Source organism: Seriola lalandi, unplaced genomic scaffold, assembly GCF_002814215.2.
Source record: "Seriola lalandi dorsalis isolate HSWRI2012SDOR001 ecotype SW California unplaced genomic scaffold, Sedor1 jcf7180002054476, whole genome shotgun sequence".
Classification (NCBI taxonomy): domain Eukaryota; kingdom Metazoa; phylum Chordata; class Actinopteri; order Carangiformes; family Carangidae; genus Seriola; species Seriola lalandi.
The window spans coordinates 1,347,109-1,362,469 of NW_019525029.1; the positions used below are offsets into that span (position 1 = coordinate 1,347,109).

At 42.5% G+C, this 15,361-nt stretch overlaps 1 protein-coding gene across 3 annotated transcripts in view; it reads left to right on the forward strand.

The window, feature by feature from the left end:
* The first annotated feature begins 1,515 nt into the window (after nt 1–1,515).
* The window catches only part of kcnq4 (potassium voltage-gated channel, KQT-like subfamily, member 4), a 44,735-nt gene continuing 30,889 nt past the window's right edge, over nt 1,516–15,361 (forward strand). For 2 of the 3 annotated variants that reach the window (XM_023412331.2, XM_087175601.1), the window contains exon 1: nt 1,518–2,713. In XM_023412331.2, coding sequence (XP_023268099.1) covers nt 2,412–2,713 — 302 coding nt within the window. In that variant the 5' untranslated portion in view covers nt 1,518–2,411. Of the gene's footprint in view, nt 2,714–15,361 lie in introns of all 3 variants that reach the window. The other variant, XM_087175602.1, reaches the window with a different exon arrangement.

Below are 15,361 nucleotides of genomic sequence, written 5' to 3' on the forward strand. Positions count from 1 at the left end.
CTTTTTAAAAACCCAGCCCTTACATTTTCACCATCTAGATTAAAATGAAATTCAGTTATAATTCAAGCGTTTTATTTATAAATCAAATGAGAAATACAAATCTAGGTGATTCTCAACTGATCATAATCTGAATTTGTTTATATTTTTTAATACTTACATTTTGGTACCAACAACAAACCAATACTTTTTGATACCTCACTGTTAGAAGCACATCTAAACATACTAAACTATTTTTGATAACTTTTCCAAAACACAACGGTCAATATTTGGAAATTTTGATCAAATGTATGGGATGGAGGACTTAGGTCCTGTATGAAACAAACGACAACAGCAGTATACTCTGTTATAATATGAATTATAAGTCAATTAAAAACAGGTTTTGTAAAATGGATAGTGCAATACATTATACACTTTACCTTACATTTCAGACTGATTCGTCATGTTGACCAGTCACCAGTCTGCATTAACACGTTGCTGTTATAAGTACAGTTGTCAACAGTTGATCCTATCTTATACCTGACATTAAATCCATCAGTCTATATGCCAAGTAAAGAGTTAAGGATTACTAATGTCAAGTTATGTAAGGGGAGTGGGCCCTGGGAATAATGTCTAGATTTGTTGCATTCCCACATGTCAATCCGCAGACCTGCATGTTCCATAAACTGCAGCAGCCACAAACGCGGTTAGCATGAGTAACCTGCCTCTGCCGTTGTTATGGAGCACTGTTAAACTTACACAATACCAAACACATGTCTGAGGTTCATGATCAGTTTCTCTGTCTGATGCAGCCAATAATAAACATGTTATTCAAGACTAATTTCACAGGAGTGTACTTATGTAGATGTCAGAGGTGTGAGTGATAAGGTACCAGAGAAAAAGAGCAGAATCATTCTTTGTTTTGAAGAATCAGGAATTTCCTCCAGGTTTACATTTGACTTGGTGTTTCTGTTGTAGCTGAACAGAGCTAAAACAGCTCGCTGTGAATGATTTTGACTTTTGCTGATTTCACTTTCGGTGGTCAGATGACACAATGAGGCCAACAGGAGTTTGGGGACCACCTCATTGCATTCCTCAGAGGCCCTCCAACAGGTGATGTCTCTACAGGGCGTTGTGCTCCATAACCCCAGTATTTGTGTCATAACCACAAGCCTGTGTGTCTGTGTCACAGTCATAGATTTAGAAAGCTCTGTGCACTGAGGTGGAGGCTGTTGTGGTCAGAGTCGCTGTGTCCCCCAGCACCTGTCTCTGCTGTCCCAAACTCCTGTAGCCATGGATTCAAGCCCCCTCCCACAATAAACACAAGTGACATTTTCAATTAGAGGAAAGACAAGTGAAACTTTTACTTCAACCCATGACTAATGAAAAAGAATGTTTTGTAATTGCCTTATAACTTACAAACTAACAAAGTACCTCGTGCACTTTGATGCTTAGAAACTGATATAATAAGTTAATAATCATTATGCAGCATTTAGGTGCATATGCATAAGCAGCAGTAGCAAAGAAAAAAAGAGTCACTGTCCGGTCTGCATCCCCCCGTCACTGCGAGTCCTCGCCTCGCGCCAGCGCTTCTGCTCCTGCACGTCAACTTCCCGTTGAGGAAGGAGGTTTCCATCTTTGCAAGCGTTTGCAAACCAGATGCAGACAATTGCCTGTTCTTTCTACAGACTTTCGGAGTTTGGTCGTCTGCGATTCTTGACATCACACTGATGGTCTTCACTTCTGCGCGCTGCACCCCGCCTGCCGGGGCGGAGGAGCGCTGGACCACAGAGACGCACAAGGAGGCGAGGGCAGGCTGATGTTAGCAGCTGTGGAGAGGCTCAGTCTGCCACTTAAAACTACAGAGACAGCTAAGGCGAACTTAATGAAATAATTGTGGTTAATGACGTTGGTTTAGATAACAAATCTACTGCGTGACCACTGCGTTTGCTGGCTTTGATTTGTAACTGCATGTGTATTTATAGGAATGGATGGTTTGCTTGGTTGAGGCTAGGCTGTGCTGTCATTTCTGCAAAGTGATGGCAGGTCCTTAGCAGCTCACTTTCATATTTCTCCTGGAGTTAGTGCGCGTGTAGTTACTTCTCTGCACCCCGCTGTTTACGTCTCTCATCTGACTCTCAACAATGGTCGCTGACGTTTCAGCGCGACACACTTGTCCAAGTCTTGTGCATCTTTTCTTGCTCGAACGTGACTTGATCTGCAGATAACTTTCATAGTTTAACAAACCAGTCAGATGCTGTGATATAGCAGTGATGATATTTACTCATGTGTTCTGATCCGTAGACTACTTTCAGTCCACTTTACAGCAAACACAAACAGGACTATGACTTGGTCTAAACTTTGCTCTGCGCCCCTGCGGATGATCCAGTGAAAAAGTGTCAAATCTTATGTAGTTTAATCGTGTTAGCCTGAAGATGTTAGGAAGTCCGTCAAACAACGGCGGCATCAGAATGCTGGCACCCCCGGCTCCGAACGACGACAGGCGGGTAGAGTTCGTGGCTCTCACCGCTGTCCACACGGAGAGAAGCGAGCCGTCCACCCCGGAGCGCGGACACCCGTCTCACCGCACAGGTCTGCTGGGCACCCCGCTGACCGGGCCGCCTGGACCCCGGGCCAACTCATCCGCCTCAAGCAAGCGCTACAGAAAGTTGCAGAACTGCCTGTACAACGTGCTGGAGAGACCAAGAGGATGGGCATTCATCTACCATGCGTTCATGTAAGTTTACCATCATCCTTGCGATTGTTTTTTTTTATGTGACTCAAATCAAACACATCCAAAACTTCACTTGTTTTTTCTTCAGTTTTCTAAATGGTAAATATAACGTTTTAAAGTCTCAATAAGTTAGTGAATGAAGCCACATGCTACGATATAAGCGTCATTACACGTTTCCCCAATCCCATGTTTTTTATCAGTGTACGCCAGCAGTCGTTTGATGAATTTTCCAATTAACCAAGCAGAGTTGCTTATGCGGCAATTAGCACGATCATATGCCATACATCATCTCAACACGGGGTCCAGTGTTCAATTTCCTCTTGTCACTGTCTGATTAAATCATCAGGAGGACCTTGGATAATAAATTGAATTTATTCAAATCCATTCAAAGTCCCCTTGTAAACATTTTTGAAACCTGCTGATAGTCATATTTTTTCATTGAATTACTTTGCAGTAAGTTTCTGTTTTTCCTTAAGTTGACATGCTTGACTAATGAGTTTGAATAACATATAACAATGATAATAACAATAACAAGTGTGAATGAAGTACTGGAAATGTTTGCCATGACAGGAAGTAAAACAACACCAGTGTAGTTATAGTTATAGGTATGGTTAAGAAGCTTTAAACTTTATGTAGAGTGGACTCCATTGTTGCAACATGAGAGCTTATTAACCTGATCAGGTAAAATTTCACCAATTAAACAGATGTACCAAACATAGATCTCAAACGAAAGCAACCCCCCCACCCCCCACCCCCCACTGTAGAGAGTATTCTGTCAGGGCTTTAAAGTACCTCTGTGCCATATGCTCTATAATATAAACAAAATGTAAACACTGGAAAAGGATGAGCTGACTGGTAGCTGTGCCTGCTTCCCTCTGACAGACCAACAGCCAAGGACTAATATGTGAAAACCTGCAGTGCTCATTTAATCATGACATTAAACCACACTGCACTGAATTGTCAATTAGTTGAATTTGTGATCGTTTCAAAGTTGAATTTAACCTTTTTGATATCTTAACGGAAAAAAAGAATGACAAAAAGCTAGGTTTGAATGTTAGGTCTCACTGAAAGCCAAAGTTCACTCAGTGCGTATTTACACCTGCCTAAGTATGTTTTAGTCTCTTTTTAAGTGAAGCCCAAGACAGCTGTGCACCAGCAGCTGTCTTCCAGCAGTGTATGCGTGTTGCACATAGTGGACAGAGCATTATGTGTGGAGGCTCCTTGGACCGGGCCATGCTTTCTGTGTCGTTGTTTAGACAAGTACAGCTGTCCCCCTGCCAATGCCATCATGTGTTTATAACAGAGGGAAATCCCAATGCAAGGCCACGACTCTCATGCGTGTTCTCTTCATACGTCTTTGGCACATTACTGAATGCAAACTCTAGCCTCCACCTCTTTCACTTCTTACTTTCTGTTTTTTCCTTTTTTCTTCCCACGAGACTGCAAACATGTCTTTGCAGCACACACAAAACAACATGTACCATACGAGGTGTTCCTCATTAAAAGCAATGGCCTTTTCCGGGTGGTTGCTGGTGACATTCTCCTTGACATTACTGGGTGTCGGAGTGGATGGCAGCTCTGCCATTGTTGTTATTTCTCTGACAGAGAGCCAGGGCAGGCGCTCGGAGGTGCCCAGATCGTGTTTCAGATGCCACGGCCTCAAAGACGGAGGTGGACTGACTTTGGAAGTGAGCTGCCTCTGTAATGGCCTGTTTAATGTCGCCCTCTGAACGGATTACAAAATATACCTGAGACTCAAACTTACAAGGCTTTTTAAAAACCTCTGCAGTTTCACATGAAATATGTTGGGTGCACATATGTCTACCTGAGGGCATCATCACCCTCAGCTGTGCATTTATTTCCATTAATTATATGTGAGGCACTCACCATGCTGAGAGCTGAACCATGTGCGAGGCAAATTTATTACACGATGAAGCTCAATTAAGGCGGCGTTGATCTATTGTAATTGAATTGAGCCGTATACTGCTGTGTAGGGCGCTGTGCTAACTTCCCTTGATTCTTTAATTAGTCTTGCATTGTAACGGGGGATGTTGAAACAGATGCGTTGGTTCTGGAGAGCCTCTCTTTGCAGGTGTGTGTTAGAGTGTTTATGGAAGAGGGGTGAGGTAGCTCTCCACTGTAATGTCTCTCCACAGGCACCCACTTAAGTCCCGCCACACTCCTCAACCCTCCTCATTGCTGTCACAGCTGCACATAAGATGCACCCTCACTGAGACAGATTTTCTCTGCTAGATAAAGGTCTCGGGTAGTTTTAACATCCTGCCTTCTAAGCGGTTCAGGTTACATTATTGTAAACTGTCTCACATCTGTATGTCAACTGTCTCCTCTGCAGGAACCACTTCCTCAGACAGTCTCTCCTGCAAGTGTTACAGCTGTATGCTAATTCAGAACCAGCGCTCTCCTTTTCTCTCCTCTCCTCTCCTCTCTTCTCTCCTCTCCTTTCCTCTCTTCTCCTCTTCTCTCCTCTCCTTTCCTCTCCTCTCCTCTCCTCCTGAAGTCCTGGCATTAGTTAAATGAACAGACTCCAACCAAAAGCCTTTGTTTTCTACATTACCAAGGAAAAAGGGAGGGGTAAGAACACAGAAACTTATTAAAAGAGACAACTGTGTTCCCAGAAACGCTATGACCACACAAAATTCTTTTGCTCACCAACCTGTTCGGTTGCTTGGACACACAGCAGGCTCTTGCACTCACTGAAGCTCTGGTTCAAATGATGCGTGGACCATTTGAAATGTTAAGTGCCTCATGTCTTGTTATGGACCCTTCACTCACTTGCAATAAAAGCTCAAGACCTCTTTGTCGCCTTTGAATCCCTTCGCTTTTTTTCACCTGCAGTAAACGTACAATGTCAGCAGGAGGGTTGCTCTGCTTGTCTGAGCTCTTTATAGCATTTAACGTTTCAGTGCCAGTGGCACAGCAAGAAAGTTTGGGTTTGAAGAAAATGTCGTAGTATCTGAGAATCTGCATAGTTCAGACACAAACAGTGACACACTGTATCGTACAAATGTGCATGTGGCAACATTGTACACAAACACAAAGATATAAAGTTTACAATTTTATGAAACGTAGAAAGAACCAGAGGATGATGGGCATATTTGCACGATAATGGACTTAAATGAATAATAGATTATCAAATTGTTGCAGATTAAGTTTATATGTTTAATTGACTCATTATTTGAGCTCTACTGCTAGCCCTGTTATTTCTATGTATGGTGTGTGTGTGTGTTTGTGTGTGTGTGTCTATGCATGTGCAGTATCTGTGTGTAAACTTGTCCTCTGAGCTCGGCAGATGCCCCACAACATTCAGAAGGATTGGTTTCAGTGTTTCCCCCCCACCTTTGACCCCCTGTCTCCTTCTCGCCATAGGCAGTGCCACATATAGACACACATCACATGAGGCTGCGTGTTGTTCCCATAGTAATTCATCCCAGCAGGAGGTCCTATGGGGCCATGGAAGTCCAGTCTAGGCCACCAGCCTCTGATCAGATCATACTGCATATTACCAACTAATACCAGCACAGTGGAAATCCAAGAAGCCACGTCATGTCTTGGTGTTGCCTTTGGCTGCCATACTCCATCTTAGTCTGTGGCTTGATGCAGCATTCCTCTGGTCCCCAGCCTGAATACAGTAATAGTGCATGTGGATTTACTGGAAAAAGGGTCAAGACCAAGCACTGACCAGCCAGAGTGATTGATTGTATTTAAGGAGGGTGAAAATATACCGGTCATGTATTATTGATGTCTCACAGAGGTGGAGCAGAGATGTAGGGCATAATTATACATGGGAGTAATGTGGCCTTTTTAGACTCGAGCTTGAGCAGCATCATCTGTATGAGTAGGGAAGAGAGACATGTCTTGAAAAGTAGTTGTTTTATGAGGAGCTCTGTGCTAACACCCCCCGACAGGCTAATTGAGAATTTAGCAAACTTGTTCTTGAGAATATCATGTATCAAGTTCATTGGCACCGCTCAAGTTAAAGGATAACATGAATTTAACATATCAAAATGAGCTTACCTGTCATAAGGAGTCATTCTCGGCCTGTGAAAACAGTCGGATGATGAAAGTCGTATTGTCTGTTGAAAGATAAATCTTCTTTATGATGTGACAAGCATGTGCTCACGATTTGGTTAGGTTTAGGTCAAAAATGACCCGGCCAGTTTTTAGGGAAACATCATTAAACTGATTGCATCATAAAGGTTAGGGGTCCTTTGTCGTCATGGTTACAATAATAAACAGGAGGTTAAAGTTTGGTAAAGTTCACAGTCGTGGTTAAAAGAAAGCAAATTTGAAACAGAAAACAAACAGTGGCGTACCATGTGCTGGATCAAGTGTTTTTGGCCATATCCATGATAGAAACTAAAAAGTCCGGATTACTTCGCCTGTGCTGCCTCAGTTTCACTTCAAATCTTATTTTAAATCACTAAATCACTTCCTTTAAGATGTCTGTCTTGCAAAATACCTTTTGGATGAAATCTTAAACCAACACACTTCACTATCTAATAACTGAATGCACGAGAGATCACTTTAGTGCTCGCTAATCTGTTGCAACTTTTAATAATGCATTGTTTATGCTTTTCCAGAAATGAACTCCCCTCTATCTCCCTTTGATCTGAAACAATAGCTTAACAAATTTCCAAAGTACACGTCTCATGTCAGATAAATCTTTCTCAGATAAACCCTTCAGTCTCCATGGTGTGTGGGAATCCCTTCACCTTAACCTTTTATGGCACAAGCACCAGTGATGGTGTGTGTTTATGAAAGCTTGAGCCTAAAGCCATCTTATTTATAGATGTGGAGGGAGATACCAAGAGCAAGACTCGCGGCCTGATGCTCTCCATAACCTCTCCACAGATGGTTTGCTCAAACGGGCTTTGAAATATCTATATGGTAATGGTTAATTCTTCACACTTCTTTTGTGCTGTACACCGAATCCATCTTGCAAGCTTTTCATTAAAGTTGAATTGCCTCTCTGACATTATTAAACTCATTTAGCTCAGACAGTTTGCTGATTGAATGCGTTCTGTCTATCTGTCTCCACTTTGAGCAAGCTAATCTGCTTGGGTCGCGGAAACATTGCGGCCTGTTTTTCCAGGTTTTCAACCACGCAACACAAAATCCACTAAAATCCCCCCCCCCCCAAAAAAAAAAACCACTGATGTGTTTGGTGTTGGACCTTTTTTATTATTAATGGTCAGAGTAACGTCAGAAAATAGCTTTTTGTTTTGTTTTGTTTTCTTTTTTAGTCAGCACATGAATGCGTTTTTATTGATGACTAAGTAACAGAGAAAGAAGGGTGGAGTGGAGGGGGAAGTGGCACCGTAAAATGGTGACGGGAGAAAGCTACTCGGCACTTTGTGTGGGGTTTTTAACCTGCTCAGGACTGCAGATTGGACGCTTGTTGTTCATTTACCGCTGCTGTTTTTTTATTTATTTTTTTTATCTGTTCACCTCAGCAGCTTGTGTAAATTCTGCTCCATTAAGAATCCTTAACCGCCCAAATGCCTTCGCTCTTCCTTCACTCTCTCTCTCTACTCCATCATTCCCTCCTTCCCTTTCCTCCTCAGTGGGAATATCATCTCTCATTTGCTGTACCGCCCTGTCTAATTGACCTCCCCTCCCTCACTGTCTCTCTAGCTCTTCCCCTCTTTCTTTCGTTCAGTCCCGATTGGCCGGTCAACTTCTTTCTTAAAAGGCTCTGTTTGTGTAAATGAATGTAAAAGAGTGTGCAAGATCTGCTATACCTAAAATGTGGAGGATAAATACATTAATATATAAATAAATATTTGACAATGGTCACATATGCATTTAGTAAGCCGGAAACGATTAGTCCATTAATTGATTAGTTGATTGACTGAAAACTATTTTGATAATTGATTAATCATTTCAATCATTTTTGAGGAAAACTGCCAAACAGTTTCATCTTCACAAATGTGATTTTCTTTATAATAAATTAGAGAAAAATGAATATCTTTGGGGTTGGCCCATCTCTGGGAAATTATAATAACATTTTTTTCCCCACTATTTTTCTAACACTTTATTGACAAATAATATTTAATTGATGAGGAAAATAATCCTCTAAAATGTGACGCTTTGGTCAAGAAATTTAGCATCATTTTGGAGAGTGAATAAACTCAGGTCACCTAATGTTTAGGAGTTGTGACTACCTTAAACCTATTTTACAAAATCGTTGGATATTTACTCAGGATCTTCAGTGTTCATAGTCTTCTGCAGAGACTCGCCACCAGTGCAGCCTCAGTAATGCTTCTGTGATAGAGCATCTTTGGCATTTCCTTTGATTTGACTGAAGGAGGAACCAACATCCAGTCGAGCTGCTAATGAGATTAAGGCCAGAGTAACTGGATTGGTGCAGTGTTCTTGAGATTTTAAAGACACAGTTTTGACAGACACAAGGTCATTTTTGAGTCAAGATGTCTTGACCAGATGCGTCTGTGCTTCCTGAGAGGGCAACAGTTCATCGTTCATCTGATGTAACACAATGTTTTAAAGGCTTTTCTTGGAGCAACGCCACTCAAAGAGCCTTTTCTTTCTGTTTGAAAATATGCTAAAACCTTCGTTGCTTTTCAGTTGTATTTAAGGAAGTAGACTTTAGTGAAGCAATACCTTAATAATATTTTAAAAAATATAGAGTTTGAAGATCAATTTTTTCTATTTGTTATTCTTTAATGGAAATGTGTTGACTACTCACGCATCTGCGGAAATATTTAATTTACTTTACTAAATTACACTAATTACAGTAGTGGCACATGCCTCTATTCTCCTGATGTTGTTTTTCACCTTTTGAAAATCTTGAGGTCTTTCCTGCACCACTTTTACACCTGGCCCGTGTTTGCCACCATCTGCCTCAGGGTCTCATGTCCTGTGTCCTGATGTCTCTTTCAGTGGCCCGTCACCTTCTGCAGCAACTGCTTTAATCTCTCGCCTGCCCCGCTCTGGCTTTATTTTTCCGTAGAGTGGCTTGCTACCTGCTAACACCCTAGTGTGACACAGAGGACAAGTAGAAAGAAGGAGGAAGGAGTAGCATGGCGCATGATATTGGTTGCTGAGGATGAATGACAATGATAATATGATACTGATATCGATTCCTGTAGGAAAATTCTCTTTTTGCTTGTCCTCTACTACAACAGCAGCCGCAGCTAGTAGGGATCTAGTTTTCTTGCTCAAGGACACTTCAGCAGGGCAGATGCTTCTTGACTTGGACTGAAAGGTAGTGTCTTCCAAGCCAACAGGGAAGATATGTCAGGAACCCACAGTAGGCACAGAGACAGTAGACTAAAATGTAAAGAAAACATGTTGTCAACTGTTTTGAAGGCTTTATCGTCCTTCAAAAGAAACGAGGACTTGTGACAGGACAAGGGATTTTTGTGTGCATGGAGGGAAAGGTATGGAGAGGAGAACAGCAGTGAGTTGGAGAGAGGAGAGACTCGAGGTTAGTTGCTGTATTAATTTCTCCTTTCGGGGCAAAATTTGTCTCCCTGGGGAGGGGACTGTCTGTCCTGTAATGGCTGACCAGGAATCAGGTTTCCCCCCAATATCCCGCCGTGCTCCCTGTGCTCACTTTCACCTGGGAACAGGACATGCGCGCACACACACGCGCGCGCACACACACATTCACACACATACATATCCACACAAACACCATTCTCATAGCAGGAAAGCAAACTACTGTTGTTTAGTTACTGGGCATCGCAGAAAACGCAAAAAAGGCGGAAGGTGAAATGCAGTATAAATGCAAACACACACACACACACACACATACACACACACACATCAGAGACCTTGAGCCACAGACAATGCAGATAGGCGATCATTAGGGGTGTTGACACCCCTTAATCTGCAGTAATCTGTGTTTATGTAATGATGTTGTCACTGAAGCGCTCCAGAAATACTGTGGCATTTGGCCGGGAGGGTCTAAGGGAAATGCCAAGAGTTTATTTTGACTAGTCAAGACCCTCTAAACACTCCAGATCTGCTTTCATAGCCAGGAAAATCCAGAGGCAGCCTCCCAGCTCCCTTCTACTTTATATCTTATTATTACATCTCTGCAATATATAGCATCTGCAATTTCTGCAGTGGTGGTGAGTCTTCTCAAGTAGACACACCACAGGAGCTGCAAAGTACTGACAAATTGTCATGTCATTTTCTTGTAGCAGTCATTCACTTAAACAAAATGCTGTATATGAGAGACTTTCTTAATTCTCTGGGATTTTTGCCAGTGTATCCCCCTGTGCGCTCAGTAGACTAGATTGTTGTCCAAACTACATGTTCCTCTTAGCTGCTGACACATTTCTGTGTATACAAGTGATGCTGAGAAGGAGGGATAACTTCAGCTTGAAGATACAAATTGACAGCTAATGCAAACAAGCCCAACAAAACAAAATGTCAGAGTAGAAAAGGTCTTTCCCAATGAAGATGGATGTGTGAAAAGGGTTGAAACGCGATTTGCCCACAGGTACAAATACACATGCATGGGGAAATTTGCTTTAATGTTACTCATGTTAAAACGTGTAATCAGCTGTCCAGCCAGTTTAAAACAAAAAAAGAGACAATGAGATTAAACAATGTTGTCGATGCTGGCTGGCTTTACACTTTCACTCCAACAACTTTAGTGTTGAAATCCCCCCCCCCGTAATCTGTAGGCTAGGTTTGTGCAATACAGTAAAGTGGGAAAAGAGAGACATATCATTAGACATGATTTCCCTGCACTCCTGATTTGTGTTGATTGATCAATATTACCCTCCTTCTGTTTCACTGCAAAATGTCTCCCAACACCTTTCGTCCTGGCAGTTCCAGGATCCTCCTCTTGGAAGGAGCTGTGCTGCCACCGCTTTGGTTCTCACACTCTCCTGTTTTAAATCAATGTGGCACAGGACTGTCAAACCCCTGCAACCCAGCAGATAGGTCAAACAGGACAATTAGGACTTTGGCTACAATAGACAGCCCCACCAGTAACGTCAGACTCTCTTTTGACTGGAAATGTATTGTGTCACAAGCCATGGGAAAGTTGCTCTGTACTGTCACCCTCTGTAATTGTTGCACAGTTGCTGCGTCATTGAACAGCCACTACTAAATCCTGTTTGTATACAAAGTCAGGGAATTGCCCGCAGCTTGGGCACACTGACACCTTCTGTACAGTAACCATGCCTGGCAGCTCCGCACACACTTTTCACACAAGCTTTTTCGCCACTGTCCACAATCAGGTGGTTACTGAGCCTCCATAGTTGGATGTCAACTATTTTCACTTGTCTGTTCAGTGACATCACGGCTTCGATGGATGTGGCAGACCAGGGCGCTGCGTTCATCAAGGCCTTGGGTGTGAGTGAGAGTGTTGCAGAGTGCTTAGGAAGCAGGGTCTGTGTGTCGCCGGCGTCTGCGAAAGCCATAAGGCTAAATCAATAGCTTTAGCTTAGCCATTATCTCTCAGCAGCACACTTAAGGCCTGACTCTAATGGGCAGCTGCGACTGCACGTGCCAATGATCAGCAGATACTGAGTGATGTGGAAACTAACGCTTAGCTAACCGCTGATAAGGAATTGACTTGGTAGTTTATACAAATGTGGGAAAGCAAATCCTTTACTGGTCTACTTGACAAGTAATGAAACTGAGGCATGAAAGGTTTAGCTTGTGGTGCACAACTAAGATCGAAATCTAAATATAACAGGAAATGAGTTTTTCAGAAAAGTCTCCAGAGACCTATGAGAAGCTTGAAGTGAGATGTTAAGTAACTCAAGTTATTTGTCAGTTGGAGTGAGGTCGTATTTGATTGTTATATACGTTATTTCACATTATTCATTTTATGGGAAAATACGTTAAGAAACTGTTTATAAGCAATTATGGATAAAATAAGTGCGTCTGTCTGTCTTTGACTGATTCAGACAATGAGACACCTGGCAAATCAAGGTGCTTCATCACATGGATTCATTTATAAAATCCGCTAAAGCAGTTCTTGTTATTTATTTGAATATCATTCACAATCGCCTAATATGCTCAGGGATCTGCTCTATTACTGCAAAGTATATATTGTCATATTGTACAACACTTGTTTTTGGGTATTTATTGGTTCTTTGGCTGCAAGAAGGTAAGTTGTAAACTGTATTTAAACTGTTGTAACTTGTTATGATATAAGCTTGAATATAACGTATGAATGAAAATTGAACTTCATTTTGTGTGAGTAAAGGCAGATCATCTGTGGTGCATATCCCTGCAGAGGTGGATCTCATTGATGCGTCCGGTTCCAGCCACCCAACAGCGTCTGTACATCAGACTGTGTCTCTGGCTGGTTATATTTCTGGTATTAGATTTTATTCTGTCCACGTGTTTGTAACTTGAACCCCATCAGGCACGTGAGCACTGTGGATATAGTTTTCAGGATGAGGAGGCTGCATGACTGTGCACGGATACCTGATGTGTATGCATAGTTGTAGAGGCACACACACACACAAACCACCATCACTAACACATCATCAAGTTTTTCAGTATACCTTTTGTCAAGAACTGCTTAACATCTTACTCGCCGTTTGGAGCAAACCCTGTTCTTTCTTTCCCTCTCTCCTGAAAGTCTTCCTGCTCTCTCTGCTCAGTCTCTGTCTCTTGTCTCTCTATATCCTGGGATAGCCCAGGATAGGCCTCTGTGTCTTTCTCCTGTTGTCCCTGCCTGCCTGAGCCCGCATGCACGACCTAGCTTAAGTGTTGTTAAGATCATTTTAATTTATAACGGCCGTCACTATAAACATGTGAGGAAGCAGCACCATGGAGACAGAGCTCAAACAAAATCACAATGTAGGACAGTATTTATAAGGTCTGCCTCGCCTGCAGAAAGCGCTTTGCAATGTGTGTATATACTATGTGTGTATGTGTGTGTGTGTGTGTGTGTGTGTGTGCCATCGCTCATGTGGCTGAGTGCGCATGCTGTCAGAAAAGGTCTTGATTGGCGTTTGTACATTTGCAAAATGTGTGTGCACTCATGCATGTGCAGGTTTATGGAGATAGCGCCGGCGCGTGTGTGTATGTATGTGTTTCTGTGTGTGTGTGTGTGTGTGTTAATGCCTGGCCAATGGCACTGTGGGCAGAGCATAAACAATAATCAAATGTTAACGACAGAGCCATAATTACACAGGCTGCCTGCTACTCTTGTGAGATTGTGTTTTTCCTGCATTCGGCCCCCTCCGCCTCTAAAATGTCCTATTTGCACAATTGCTTCACTTGATCGCGGTGTCATTTCCTCTACTCCTGTGTGACAGTTTCTCGGTTCCTGTTGCTGTAATCTGTCTCTTTGCTTTCGTATCTCTATTTCCAACAACTTTGTGCTCTCTCTTTATCTCAGCTGCATCTGTTTGCCTGCTTTTCGACCCCTTTCTTTTTCCTTCTATGCCTCCTCATAGGTCTTTATTTCCTTTTGTCTTTATTGTTTCTATCCTGGTTGCTCACTACATGAAGAGGTTCCTTGTCAACAGTCACTATAAGGAGAGCAGGAGGGAGAGAGACTTTGTCCAAGTCCTCTACATCTGTTGCTGCTCTGGCCTCACATCACACTAATTCATCCCTTCTTTTACAGCAGAGATCGAACATAATGAAGAGTTATTGATGGTGAAAACCTTTCAGTTGATGTCAAAACAGGTTTCGGTGTAGAAAGTACAGAAATGTATTGCAACGTAATGGATTATGTTATGGTTAAGTGTGAGATACAAATATAAACATAAACCTGTCACATCAAACTGTCCTCATTTTTGTATATTATGATGTCATGCAGGAGTCCTGCTTGACTTTCATGTTTTCTTACTCCCTTTGCAAAAAAAATAGCTGCCAACGCTGCTCTGTGCACATACAAACACGCAGTAAATCTGTCCCTACATGCCGCTAGTCATGTTCGCCGTGCAACAGTGTGTGTGCGTGTGTCGGTGGACCCTCTGGTCTTCTCTTGGCCCTGAGATTAAAGCAATGTCAGCAAGTGTGTGATGAGACCTCACAGACGATACCTCATCTCTCCCTCTTTTCCATTCTGGCTCTCTTCGTCTCACTCGTCTGTCCAATCCATTATTCAGCCACCTCTTTCTGTCTCTTGTCCACTATTTTTTCTCATTATCTATCTCCTTGTCAGTCTGATACTCACTCCTTGTGGTCGTTGCTACTTTTCCCTTCTCTCCCTCACTTCTATTTCTATCTATACATCTATTACTGTACTATATCTATTCTCTGTCTTTCTTCCTCTGTCTCTCCTTAGCGCTCTCTCTCTCTCTCTCTTAGCCTTTGCTACTTATCAGCGTTCAATCAATCATTTCGGCCCCCAGCTGCCAGACCTTATGGTGTCCTGTGACGTCTGAGCAGTGTCCTGCACAGGGCACTTCAGACCAGGCCAATAAAACTGAGGGCAGTAGTCAGGAATGCATACCTAGAGAGGTAGAGGTAGAGAGGTGAGAAAGTTGGCTGGGTTTGAACTTTTCATTCTTCAGCTGCTTCAGCCACAGCTGGATGCCTTTGAGGAGAGAGTGACTGAAATTATCCTGATTTTTTTCAATTAATTACATCCCCTCCCTCTCTATGATGGCAGGCTTTTGCCCTATGGCCATTTGGAAAAGCTACAATCACTTTGTACGAACTAGTTTGTTTCAAGCG